General features: G+C 34.7%; 1 protein-coding gene across 2 annotated transcripts; it reads left to right on the top strand.

The window, feature by feature from the left end:
• Positions 1-11,620: 11,620 nt before the first annotated feature.
• Positions 11,621-14,743, top strand: LOC145074593 (uncharacterized). 2 transcript variants are annotated; one of them, XM_079020951.1, is made up of 7 exons: positions 11,621-11,858; positions 12,398-12,566; positions 12,667-12,863; positions 12,966-13,064; positions 13,140-14,089; positions 14,199-14,256; positions 14,357-14,743. In XM_079020951.1, exons 2-7 carry the CDS (start codon positions 12,470-12,472, stop codon positions 14,525-14,527), a joined length of 1,572 nt encoding a protein of 523 aa, XP_078877077.1. In that variant the 5' UTR covers positions 11,621-11,858; positions 12,398-12,469; the 3' UTR covers positions 14,528-14,743. The 2 variants fall into 2 exon arrangements, with proteins under 2 accessions (XP_078877077.1, XP_078877076.1); XM_079020950.1 differs by having other exon boundaries at positions 11,622-11,858; positions 14,199-14,271.
• Positions 14,744-14,969: the final 226 nt, after the last annotated feature.

The raw sequence follows: 14,969 nt of genomic DNA, 5'->3' as shown, positions 1-14,969 counted from the left end.
GGTTGGTGAAATTGACACTATTGTGGGTACACTAAGAGGGCTAGCCGATTTCACTAGAGAGAATCAAAGTATCCTTATTCTCAAGGTTATTCCAAGAGTTCATGGTGTTGTGTGAACCAATTGAGGTGTCACACTTAGGGCACTAGGCACTCAAGCTTCATGAAGACAAGCTACATCAAACAAAGGTATGTATTATATCCATTTGATTACCCAAGTATCAATTATTGTATGCTAGATAGGGTAATACCTTGGAAAGTTCATAATTGCATGTATAATAGAGAAAAAATAGATCCAAGGTATTTAGGGTTGCATGTACACTTAGGAGTGTTAGAATGCTCAAAACCCAACAGTACATACCAAATATAGTTATGGGCTTAGACACTTAATCCAATAGTTGAATCTCGAGCAAACATGACTTGTTTGCATGTCAACACGACATTTTGGATGAGGATTTCCCGATTATCAGGATGATGGAGGAACACGGCATGTCCATGGGGCAACACGACGTGTTTAGTCAACATGGGTTGTTGACTTTGACTTTAACCAGAAGTTTGATCAGGGTTGACCTTGGGATGTTTTGGGCCATGCTTGGGCCTTTTGGATTGTTGAACTGGGCATTAGCTTTAGGGCCAAGTTATAAAGAGGGTAAATAGTTCTTTTACCCTAGTTTGTGATGGGTTTTGAGCAATACATCATTCCTATGGTGTACATGCAAACCCTAATAACTTTGGATCTAGTTTGTCTAATGAACATGCAATTGATTATCCAAAGCCATAGAACCTAGATCTAATAAAATATAACTGAAATTAGGGTTTAGATCTTACCTTTGATTGTTATATAGAAATAACAATCAATCCTTGGCTTCAGAAAGCTTAGTGCCTCATGTGTTGCACCTCTAATGGAGTCACAAACACCACTAAGCAACTTGGATGAAGAAGGAGGAGAGAGGAGACACCAAAAATGGCTGGAACCCCTAAAGGAAGTATTCACCATGTTTTTGGGGCCATAAGGGTTCCTTATATATGCTGGCTATTAGGGTTTACAGCTAGGAAACCCTAATCTGACTGCTTAAGCCCAAAGCAGCCCATGGACTCCCTCTTTAGAAGCCTTGGACGATTTCTAATGGGTTTCCCCATAGAATTCGTCCACTCCAACTTCTATGGAGTCCATTAGCCCATCTATGTAATTATCTTATAATTACACAATAAGTCCCTTAAGTTTAATTAATCTCTTTTAGCCACAAAATTAATTCTTAATTAATTCTTGACTAATATTAATTAAATAATATGATTTCTCCTTTAATATATTATTCTCATAATATATTAATAAATCATAATTAAACCTTTCTCTCCTTAATTCATCCTACATATTGCTATAGTAAAGGCAACCCAAAAGGACCATGCTCATAATCGGGTCAAGTACATACCAAAATAGTTATGGACTTAGACACTAATCCAACAGTTTGGACACTTAGTGTGAGTCAGATCCGATTATTGATGATTGATTAACTTGTGATTGATAGCAGGGATTCTTGCGGGCTAGCAGCCAGAGATTCTTTCTGTGAGATTCAATAGTGCGAGGTGAGTGTCCTCACCATGCTTATCCATTCGAAGGCACCAATGCCAACCCATGGTTTTCTATGTAGGGTGCTAGATGTTTGTGTGACTCTTGCATGTGTATGTGCTTGTATACTTACTGGGCATGGCCCAATGGTTATTTTGTATCTGGTTATGCATATATGATTTGTATGTGGGCGAGGCCCGATGATTGTACATTATGCTATTATCTTTGTGATTTTTGCATATGTTTGAATGGTTATATGATTATATGGTTATGTGAGTGTGGGCGGGGCCTGTATCTCAGTGGGTAGGGCCTGTTATGCAAGAGTGGGCGGGGCCCGTATCTCTGTGGGCGGGGATCGATATGCGAGTGTAGGCGGGGCACGTATCTTAGTGGGCGGGGCTCGTTATGTGCTTAGTTATGTATGGTATGAGGTATCTTGGGGAATTCACTAAGCTTTGTGCTTACGGTTTTCAGTTTATGTTTCAGGTACTTCGGTTTTCAAATGGAAGAGCTCGGGATGATTGTAGAGCACACATCACATGTTTCCGCATTTTGTGATTTACTCTGATTTGATGATGCTTTGATAAATCTCAATTAACTTAGTTTTATGGAAATGATATATATTAACGATTTATTAATCTAAAAACGAAAATTTTGTGACATTATTTTTGGGACGTTTCGTTCACCCCCTCCCGAGTCTATTTCAACTCAATCAATATTTTTCAACTATACGGGTCTATTTCATCCTCAGGTCTATTGCACCCCACATACATATAGAAAATAGGCATACAACAAGAGTCACAAAGACAACAAGCACATACAACTATAGTGTCCTACAATATAGTGAACAAACTCACCTCGATCTGCTGATAAACAAATAGATGCTCAAGTTACTGAACAAAAGAATCCCTGTACTAACTAATCAAATAAAACCATAATTAATAATTCGGTTATAAACCTTAACCGTGAATCTGATTCATTAAACCTGACTCTTAGGGTAAAAGACCATTTTACTCTTTCCCCTTAACTGACCCAAATAACCGTGGCCCAACCCAAAAGCACCCGAAACCCAAAATGGCCCAAAACATTCTAAACCCATTGTTAAGAGTACGCTGAGCATATCCAACTTGTATGCCATGCATACTCACACTGACCAGGACACGAGATTCGAACCCAGTACGCACAGCGTACTCAGAAGTATGCCTAGCGTACTTAGAAGTACGCCTAGCGTACTAGTCTGTGAATAATTCCTTATATAGATGGCTTAATCCATTAAGACCCTAACGTCCAAACTTTAGATCTACTCCAAAACAAGGTCTTAATCCATAAATTCGGAAGCTTTAATCTTTTGCATGGCTTAATAAGTCACAATACCCTATTTTAACATTCTAACCCCATGAATGAACATCAACCCTAGCATGGTTGAGTTAAATCCATCAAGATACCATTTTTATACACAAAGGACCTCAGAAACACTAAGATCTACCATCTTAAGCTTTTGGAGTAGCTTATACTCACATGAAACAACTCAATGGACCAAAACATGCCAAGAACCCTAAGCTAACTATATCTAAGAGATGAATCAACAAGGTTGAAACTTTGTACCTTCTGAGACTCGCCAAGATGATGAAGATTATGGATCTTCAAGATCCACTCCAACCAATGCTTGATCACCAAGTTCTTTCTTCTTCAAGATGCACAAAACACCAAGAGTTTACCACAAAAGCTCAAGAATACACAAGGAAAAGCTAGGGTTTCGTGGGGAGTCTTTAGAAGGAAGGAGGCTGATAAGGGGAAGCCTCAAGGTCCATAATGACACTTAAATAGGGGCCAAACCCTAAAAATAAGGGTTTATGGTTTGCTCACGTACGCCCGACGTACGTATGGGTACGCCCAGGGTATGCGTCAACCCCGCGCCTAACTTAAGGGAGTATGCCCAACGTACTCCAAGTTACGCCCAACGTAACAAGGACCAAAATGCAAGATTTTAAGACTTAATCAAGGTATTGAAGAGTACCTGAAACTCGAGCGTTACATAAAGCTTGGCAGTTGTAGATCTCTACTTTCATTTACCTTTTGGACCTTTGTATGTCATAAAGTTACAAGATTTATTGCATTTCATCCTTGGATCTAGGTGTATTTAGTGTTTTGGTCCATTTTATTGAGTTTTGATCCCATTTGAGGTTTGTTCCATAGAGTTTGGAGAACTCTTGATCTTTTTAGTAATGTTTGAGTTCATATCTGGTCACTTGGTGGAATAGAGAGAGCATTCAATATCTCTCTTTACTTTATGAATGTAGAAAAGTGTGTTTTGGACAACTTATGATCTAAGATTTTAGATCTTGCTTGTTTGGAGCTTCTTAATGGATAAAGTTATAAACTTCATCCGTTTAGACATTAAGTTGAGAAAGATGCATTTTGTTCCCTTTGTGACTTTATGTTTAGAGCTTGGTTGTTTGGACCATCCTAATGGATAAAATTAGAAACTTTATCCATTATGAAGCTATTAAGTACTAGATTTGATGTTATGAGCATTGGTCTTTAGGAATTGAGTTCTTAAAGAAGAAAAAGGGGTATTCTTCCAGAGACCACAACGTGGCCAAGGAAGGCCCACGATGTGGTGGTGCTCTAAATTTTGATTGTTTTGTCTTGTAGTCCCCACAACGTGGCAGAAGCTTGGCCACGTCGTGGTGACCGGATGAGTGACCTTTAACCGTTAATTTTGAATCTGACCATTGACTTTGGACCAAGCTGGCAACCCAAAAAGAACTTTGTTTTTAACTACAAGAATATATCAATTTGGTAACTGTCTTAGACACATTATTCAATAATAGCAACATGTGTTTGTGTAATCGAAGTTCTTGATTTCTTGCGTATCACAATACCGCCACCGTCACTGTTTTCCATGTATTTGGGTTTCCGTCGATGGTTTCCAACGATTGAGCAAACCTTCGACTGTGGGTGGTTTAATGTGGAAGGATGAAGATCAATATCTAGGGTGGTGGTGATGGCGGAAGCACGTGGTAGTCACTAGTATGATGGTGGGGTTGGGGCGATGGAATCAATTAGAGAAATAAACATATTTTATTAGATTCCCATATGTAACAACAATTTAAGAGAAAGAGACAAAAAAAAATTTCACATACGGCTGAAGCTTAGGTTTGAGCTGTGATTGAAGAGAGAGAGAGAGAGAGAGAGAGAGAGAGAGAGAGAGGTGTGGGGTTTAATTATTTTTTAATTATTAAAATAGATAAGGGTATTGCAGTAATTTTAATTTTCGAGAGATCAAAACCACATAAAAACACGGTCAAGAGGATATGAAAAAAAAAATTAAGTTTGGAAAAAATCCAAAAGAAAATACATATTATATGGACAATTTTGTCTTCAATTAAATGTTGTATAGTAACCCTTTTATATAAAATATTACGTGATCTTTATTAACTGGGTAAATTAAGAATATGGAAAGTGTACTTGGATTTGGATCGGACGATAATTAATGGCCGAAACCGTCATTTAGTTGGAGACATTTATTCATGGGATTTGTTGATGACGTGCAATCTAAAAACTTCCATATATAAAATCACTCCATTTATTATTCCTATTTAACACTCCTCACTCACCACATCCCTTCTGTGCCCATCAACACTCACCGTCTTGTTCTGGAACTTCACCATTGACGACCATCTTCTTTTTCTTCTTCTTCTCCTTCTGCAACTTCTTTTGTTTCCATGGATGTCGATCTTGATACGCTTCCCCCAATCTTGTTGTACCTCGATGACACCCCTATACGTGCCTATATTTTCTACCATATTGATTTTGTAGAACTTGAAGACCATTCTGTACCCGATCATGATACTGTCCTTCGAGGCTTGCAAAATTATCATCCTATTCACTACCCGTATGAATGGTTACTATATGAAAACGGGGCTGTTATTGTTAACTATGACGACATCAATGAGTATTATATTCGTCAACCACAATCATCTTCCTCCACCGCTGCCTTCCAAACCATGTCTGAAACTGAAAGACATATCGACGAGTATGATGAAGTTTCTTTTATACAAGTAGCCATCAACGAGAGCTTTGAACAAGCAGCAAATAACGTGCCATGCAGTGGATTGACCAAGAAACTCATCTCCGAGAACCTACAAGTAACCAAGTATTGTGAAGAAGAAGAAGAGGAAGAAGGTGAGCTTTGTGTAGTATGCCAAGTTGAATTCGAGAGCAATGAGAGAGTAGCGGTGCTTCCATGCAAACATCGATATCACCCAAGATGCATCACACAATGGTTGGTTCGGCAAAATGTGTGCCCTATTTGTAAGGGTCAAGGTTTATCAGTATAGAAATTTTTTTTTCTTGACATAGGGATTGTTTGGAATATATTACAAATTTAGGGTTATGACTAACATTAAATTGATTATTTTTGCAAATATTTTGAATATATAGGCCTGAGCCTAATTGCTGTTTTGAATATTTTTTCACATACTTTACCATTCGAATTTTGACGACTCCATGACAATTTTCTTATTAAGTTATTTTCTAAACACTATTAATTATTTTCTAGGAAGATATATTGCTCGTCTTCTTTAGCATTAAACTTCTCAATGTGCTCTCCGTCCCTTTTAGAGCATAACCAACTTCATAAAAATAGTTTATAATATTTTGATTCTTAATTAGACTATGGGGTATCGGTGTTGGAGGCACATCAGTTCGCCACCTAAATCGTGGCCCACACCGTCCTGGTCTACGGTTTTCATCGTGGTAGAATCAAACTCTATTATTCTTTAGCGAGTCTATCTTCTCATTTATTCCACTTTCTTTCTTCCAAATGGCTACTTTCATTTAATTTTTAATTATTTTTTTCAAAGTTTATGTTCTATAAATACTCACAACCCTTATTATTTTACCCACTCTTTCTTCTCATTTAAAAATGTCTTCCTCTTCGTCCTCTGAAGAATTTCAAATTATAATTGAAGTTGTTATCGGGGTTGGTAAAATATTGCAGTAAACGTACAACATTTTAAACAATGACGAAGCCGAAAGTTCGCATCGAAAGTTCTAAGTTTTTATTTGGTGACCACTCTTTTTGTGTGGCACAAAACCATGAATCATGGTAAAATTGAGATGACAATGAGATGAATATGACACTTATATAACATATAACACAATGATAGGATCTTTAAAAAATTGTCTTAAATTCAGAGAGAATAGTGGGGGCTATAAAATCTTTGATATATATGTGGATTAAACATGGGGAGCCAATTATAGTATGGATTCGAGAGTATGGAACTCTTCCCCTTTATTCTATTGATGTATTGTAACTATATTCTCTACTAGACGCTTGCTATTGGGTTATCCTTCCTAATAAATGAATTTTGTCACATGTCACTTTCTCATTAACTTGGACAGATGACATGTTTTGGTATTTTTGGTTAAATGTTTTTTTCATTTGTCATTTTTATTTATTTTTTTAATCTTTTTTAAATAACACATCATATTTACATCTCAATTAATAATTACCTTAATTGAAAATAACCAATAAATTACATATTATTATTTATATATGTTTCCTTTTATATTTAAATTTTAAAATTTAAATTTCAAATCTAAAATTTCAAATTTAAATAAAATTTTATTTAAACTTTTATATTTAATTTTTGTTTTTATCAAACCCGTATAACATACATACGGGTCTCACACCTAATTTTCATTAATATATATATCACATATTGCCGGTTCAAAAAAAAACTTATAATAATAGAAGAAAAAGTATAATAAATGTGACATCACACGCTCGAGCATACATTTTCACATCTTATATTTCAGTAATGTTGTTTTTAATGTAGTTCAATAATTTAACATGCCCTATTTAAAGTTGCCTAGAATTTGTTGTAATCCCCTTGTCATGGCTCTTTGTAGTTCTTGTATATAGTAATTCAAAATTTTAATTTTTGAATGGACTTTTAAATGATTCAATTAATTTTAATGTTGTTTGCCTTTTAAAAAGTTGTTAAATAATTTTTAACGATGAAAAAGAAAACATTATGCAAAATGTATGCTTAGTATATAAAGTCAACCTCGATATTTATATATTTTTTATGGAAATGGAGGAAGAATAGAAAAGAAGGTCAAGCCAGCAGAGGGAACGGCGAAAAAACACTTCCCACCTTGTGTGGGACCAGAGGATGCGGGTTTCCTCCCTCGACCTTGCTTCAACCGTTTAATGCATTCACCACCTCTCTAACGGCTTTAAACGTTAAGATTTTTTATTTTTTTAAACAATTATGAATACTAACATAAACCTCTCAATTTATCACACCAGAAACTTCTTCTAACTCTCTCATTATCTCATTTTAAACACCATATGGATCCACAACGAATTAAAGGTAAATTCAATCAATAATTATTTAAAGTAAAGTTTCGAAATAAATGTTAATCATAAATTTCCAAAGAATTTTTTAATACAACATTATATTATATGTCTTATTACAAAGTTTAGCGTTACTGTTTAAAACTTATTTTTTTTATTAACTAAACCTTTTGTTTGTAGAAAGTCTTGATAAACTTTATATTAGTAGCCTTAGGTGTCATCTTTCAGAAATTTAAAATCTTCTAAAATATTTAAACAAATACATCTCTATTAATTAAATAATTTACCCCTCAAGAATGTACATATGTACACTTATAAAAACTTAACTATACATGCGTATAGCATATCCTTATGCCACGTATAATATATCTCCAAATTTCCATTAGAACATTTATTTTGAATAAGTCATCAAGTCTCTTTTAAAATATATATATATATATATATATATATATATATATATATATATATATATATATATAGTTATAATTGATGTGTAACACTCGATTCAATGTACTTTTCATTTGACCCTTGGTGTGTAAATGTTTTGCAGATTTGGTTCCTAGGGGGCAATTTTTCCAATTCTAAAAAAGCTAGAGTACGTTGGACGTACTCCTCGTACGCTAGGCGTATGCACTCAGAGGGCAAACCCTAAATTTTAGGGTTTTGACCCTATTTAAACAACATTATGACCCATGACCCTCTCATTCCTCAGCCTCCATTGCCCTTTTGGTCCTATTTCGAAACCCTCGCCATTCTTGAAGAGATTTGACCTTCTTGTGTGTGTTTCTAGTGTGCAGTGGTGGGATTTGAAGAAGAAGAGCTTAGAAAAAGGAGCTTTGTCCAAAGGAGAGTTGTAGATCTAGATTTCTTTTATCATTTCCAACTTCATTGAGGTATAAAAATTTGAACTTGCTCCTTGTTTGCTTAGATCTAGTCTTTATGAAGTTTTGGTCCCATTTTGGTCATATAATGAAATCTAGTGGATTCCTTCCACTCTAGAAGTTAGGGGTTGCTTCTCTTGATGTTTCTGAGGTCCTTAGTCCATAAAGTTAGCATCTTGATGGTTGTGGATCAACCATGCATGTGTTTAGGTCATTATGGTGAAAGTAGAATGCTAAAAGTGAGGTTTGGGTCCTTTTGAGCCACACAAAGGCTCAATAAAGACGTTTTTAATAAGACTTGGATATGAAGTTTAGGCTTTTGGTTGCAAGTATTAAGCACTTAATGGGCACGTACGCTAGGCATACTTATGTCTATGATGCGTGTATGCTGCCTGATCCCCGATCTTGCACACTTAGTAGAATGTTGGGTGTACCTAGCTCGTACGCAGCGCATAGTGATTATTGTGTGTAGGGCGTAAGCCTGAGTACGCAGGGTGTACTCAGCTACCGTTGACTTCGGTTGACTTTCTTAGTTTGGGCCACTTTTGGGATAGAAGAGTTTTGGGGCCCATTGGGCCATTAGCCTTCTGATTTTTGGGTCATTGCTAGGCCTAGGGCCTTCTTGGATTTAGGCCCATGATGGGTTTTGGTCCCATTTAGGAAGTTGGTCCATATTGGGCTTTTTGGTGCTTTTGGAATGGGCCTCGGATTTAGGCCAAGTGAAGAAAGGGTAAAATGGACTTTTACCCTAAGTGTTGGATATCAGACTAGGATTCCAGTATGGGTGGTGGACCAATTATTAATTGGGTATTATTTGATGATGTTAGCGAGGGGATTTCCCAGATCAACAGTCTGAGCTTTTATAGCAGCTTGAGGTGGGTTTTCTCACTGTGCTTGGCGGGTCGAAGACACCAATGTCGGCCCATGGTATACAATGATTAGGATGCTAGTTGTCTTCGTGACTCTTGCATGTATGATATTTGATACGTATATCGGGTGGGGCCTGATGAGTATATTGTTTGTTATTTATCTTTGTGATTCTTACATGTGTTTATATGTATACCGGGCGGGGCCTGATGAATGTGATGAGGCAGGGCCCATCTCATATTTCTGACAGATCTATTCCGAGCGGGGCTCGATGCTAGGCAGGGCCCTTTATATGTTTGATATCTATGGTATGTGGTGTTTTGGAGAACTCACTAAACTTCGTGCTTACAGTTTTCAGTTTATGTTTCAGATACTTCCGGATCCAAGAGGAATAGCTCGGGTTGATCGCATCGCGCACACCACATTGTTCTGCATTTTTTTGATGTATTCGAATGTTTTGGTTATAGTTTGATATTATTATGGTTTTATGAACATGTTTTGAAAGATTGTTTTATTATTCTAAAAATTGAAGTTTTTAGCCTTAATTTTTGAGACGTTACAAAATGTGTATATAGACATAATTTTATGAAATAAATTGAGGAAAAAATGTTTTTTTAGAAAGTCTTAATAAGCTTTGTTATGTTTATCGCCAAAAATGTATTGTTATTACATTATGAAAGAAAGTTAATTGTAGAATGACTTATTAAGTTTATATTAGTAGTATTAAATCACATTTTATAAAAACTGAAAAACACCACATAATGATGAGTGGAAAATAAGTAAATCAAAATTACAAGAAAATGATATGTCAAAATGAAGGATAATATGACAAGCGGCAAAATGATCTTTATTTATTAAGTTAGAAGAGAAAATGACATCATTTTTTAATTTAATGGTTTAAAAGGTAAAAAAATCATTTAAACCAAGGTTGTTAAGATCGAAATCTTATATATGATTGTTTTCTGTTTCGCAAGATCGTGATCGTAAGATTGAATCGGATCATAAGATCGCACCAAAAGCATTTTAAAACATAAAAATACGCATTCATCTATCAATTGACCATCTAGTTAACAATAAATATTTTAAAACATAAAAAAACCATTTTTAATACATTATTTTACAATAAACAATTTAAAATGGATATTCTACGTAGTTAGTCTAAAAAATATTTGATATATATATATATATATATATATATATATATATATATATATAAAAGTTTATAGTGTTTTGGTGCCAATAACTCTTTATATTATATAATAAAAAAAAGATTTCAATATTTTTTTTATTAAAAATTAAAATGTATATTTTCCTTTCAAAAAATTAAATATCCTTATATTTTTATTTTTATATATCTTTCTAACTATCTAAAATTATTACAGATATAAATTAAAATATTATTAATTATACAAAAGAAGAGCATGTCACAATTGTATAAGGTACAGGGTCAAAAGAAAAGGAGTAAATTACACGAATGGTCTCTATGGTTTGGGGTAATTTGTGTGTTTGGCTCCTAATTTATTTTTTTAACGCGTTTGGTCTCTACTGTTTATTTTTGTTACACACTTGGTCCCTATCTTACCTAAAAATAGTATTATTTAAATATGAAAAAATAACGGGGTAGGTAAGGTAAGATGAGGAGGGTGAGGTTGAGAATATGTTTATTTAAATATATTAAAAAAGTCAATGACAAAATAGTCTTTTTATGTAAGACAGGGACCAAGGAAGTAACAAAGGAAGTAACAAAAATAAACAGTAAAGACCTTCCGAGTTAAAAAAATAAGTTAAAAACCAAACACGTAAATTACCTAAACCATGGTAACCACTCGTCTAATTTACTCAAAGAAAAGAAAGAAGAAAAAAAACGTATCTAATTTCTCTTTTCTGTTTAAGTTTTCAATATTTGACTGGATCCGAACAAAATGTCAACAAAACAAGTAGTATTTTGATGTTTGCTCTGGTTTGAACTTGGAAATGCCCAATAAAAACGAGAATTATTAAAATCCTGAAGGCTTACCACAGAAGCATCTCCTGTCTGTATTCACTGTTCGCTTCCTAGTCGCAACCCTAAATTCTCGATCTTCCTTCGTTACACTACCAGAAAGAATAAACCTTTGGATGATGGTTTCTTGACTGTGGGGGTATCTTATCTTTCAATAGTCTCCAATGCAAAATAGGTTACATTTCTAACCCTATCGATATTCCCTGCAATTGCTCCATTATTCTTTTATCTTATTAATTTTAGAATCGAATTCATGTTTTTGTTAGATTCATATGATTTCTGTATGGCTTCATGTGCTATTTGCTTTTGTTTTGCTAAATTGTTCCTGCGCAACACTTTTCTGTAAGTTACATGTTGCTGATTAGGATTAGCTCTCCTAGGGTTTTGTTTGATAATTATAGGATCGCATTATTGTTTTCGACATATATTGGAAGCAACTTTTGTAAATTATTGACGATTTATGTGAATCATTTATCTTTTTTGCCTTGCAATGATTGTTCCAGCAGAATGGATTTTTTTTAACTGTTAATTATTACTTCATATATGCCCCGAAACAATTAAACCCCATAGGGAATGAATGACTATCCAAGAAATTCTGTTACCTTAATGCATGAAACAAGCTCAACAAGTAGGCAAAATAGTGATATACATGTAAAAGAATTCATGTAAACATGAATTTGTTACCTTAATGGATGTTTGGGGAAACTTTTGCAGTTATGGTGTAGAACTCAGTCATCCAATCATAGAGAAAGAACACACCATTGAAACTTTGGAACAGTGATTTTCATGTCCACCAAGTCTTCAATTGCATCAGTAATGGCATGGAATTGGGTTGTTCAATCCCTTGCAATGTTTAAGCAAGTTGATCCATCTATTTTAATTGGTATGGTTTTTATCTCCTTCCATATGTTCTCTAGACTTCTCCTGTAATATATTCATCAAAAAAATGGATTTAGTATAATAGTCATACTTCAATGTTTTAGGTGTGGTAAAAAAGGCTCTTGCAATTTCTGATGATTTAGGAAAAGATTCAAGGGAGGTGGTCTCCTTGAGAATGTTAGAGAGCATGTTTATTCATGGCAATGAAGCTACAATTGATACTCATTCTACTCAAAATGCTAAAATCTCTTTCGATCCATCAGAGCAATGTGAAGATGTTTTGCACAGGATATTAGAGGAGGTAATGTGACTATTTTTCAGAAAAGTAAAAACAAGTCTAATAAAATAATTTCTCTTGGAAACTATATATTCAACTTATTTTATCATATCATAAATGTAACAGACATCTGAACCGATGACAGAGTCAGAAAGGCAAAAATGGAATGTTCATCCTTTTGTAATTCATAAAAGGGCTTCTCTCCCCAAAAGCTCCTTGGAAAAGGTCAGAAATAGTTTCTTTTTTTATGCATTTTGTCATAAATTATCAAAAAAGTTTATCTTATGTATAATTAAACAGCTTAAAGAAGAAATTCTTGAAGGCAGTCATCCGCTTCTTGCATCATTGAAAAAGAGGAGTTATTTAGAAAACATAAATATACCTGAAAATAGTCTAAATACATTCCCTGAGGTCAATGTCCATTTTAATGACCAAACTACAGTATCTAAAGATGATTTGGCATCAATGAATCTTAGAAACGAAAACAACAAATTACCAAAAAGCCCGTTGCAGAATCCTGATGATGTAGACAATGCCACTAGAGGAAATACAGAGCATATTCAAAGAAAAGAAAATGAAATACCTAAAGAACCCCCTGCAAAAGGCTTAGAGGAGAACACATTGATGGATCACAATGACCAGACTCCATCAAAGAATCTTGAACAGAATTGTGATGATCTAAATGCTGACCATGGTCAACAAGAGTTGACCGATGAGAAATGTGATGATGAAATGACTAGCATTGCTGCCATGAAAGAAGCTTTCTTGAACTCTCAACATACACTGAGTCAAGATTCCATGGCTACAATTGACTCTACTGAAATATGTCTTTGTATGAAGTGTAACAATGGTGGTGAGTTGTTAGTTTGTAGTTCTGACACCTGTCAGTTAAGAGTTCACGAGAGCTGTTTGGGATCTACTACTACCACACTTGACAAAAATGGAAAGTTTTTATGCCCATTTTGTGCATATTCTCATGCAATATCAATGTATCTTGAAGCTAAGAAAAAAACTTCCTTGGCTAGAAAAGACTTACAAGCCTTTATGAGTTCAGCAGTCAAACATAGACCAAATAAGTCAACACAAACTGAAGCTCTGGGTCAAAAAGTCAAAGGGAATGTCAATGGGCATACTGTGAGGAGAGATACAGAAGATCGCACACCAAATGAGCATAAACAGAAATGCAATGAAAACGAAAGCCATGTGTCAAAAACTCACTCAAGAAGATGCTGTGACCAAAAACCACAGTAGTAAGTTTTTCACCTCGAAAATTTGCAAAAAATAGCATCCTACTTTACTATTTTGTAGATTAGATTGACTTTGTGGTTGACTTTTATGAACCTTGATTCTAATTTGTAGCACATCTCCAACAATTCCTTTAATACGGCGAAACAAACTCCAATGGACAATGTCAGAGGTGGAGATATTAAAGGTTTTTTTTTTAAACAAAAGAATATTATAAAACTTTAATCAGAGTTTATTTAGTTGATGTGATTTTTTTAAAAAACTTTTATCAGGAAGGGGTGCAGAGATTTTCGAGTAATAATAATAGCAAAGGATTTCCATGGAAGGATATTTTGGATTTTGGAGGGGATGTGTTCCACAAAAGTCGTACTACAATTGACTTAAAAGATAAATGGAGAAACTTATGCAAAGGAAGCCCTGCCAAAAAGAAGCAAAAACTGTAAAATTGTGCAAAGCTCAGGGGTTGCTAGAAGAATAATATTTTTTGCAGCAGACTATATGTAAATATTTTGTTGGGTCTTTTTTGTTTGTTGTGAAAGATTGTGCTGTATGTTGTAAATATGATGAGACATGTGATCTATAGATCCACTTGAATAGTTTATTTAGGGGAGTATTGATTGGTAAAAAAAATGGTAATGTTAGTTAATTTAATTTGTGCATGGAAATGCATGGGAAAAAAGTGATGTGGATTGGGATTGAAACCGTGAGTGGTCAGGGGAACATGTGAATCACTACAGCTCGTGATTCTTTCCAATGTTTTGAGGTGCTTCTTCTACATCATATATACATACATATTATTATTCTCTCCATAGATATACATAGTGTGTGTTGTGTGTGTGTGAGATAGAGAATGAAGTCCACAAGTAGAGTATCCAATGACACAGC

Source organism: Lactuca serriola, chromosome 9 (genome assembly GCF_051521515.1).
Source record: "Lactuca serriola cultivar US96UC23 chromosome 9, Lser_US96UC23_V15, whole genome shotgun sequence".
Classification (NCBI taxonomy): domain Eukaryota; kingdom Viridiplantae; phylum Streptophyta; class Magnoliopsida; order Asterales; family Asteraceae; genus Lactuca; species Lactuca serriola.
Note: the sequence above shows the minus strand (reverse complement) of the source record. Positions and strands in the feature narration are given on the sequence as shown.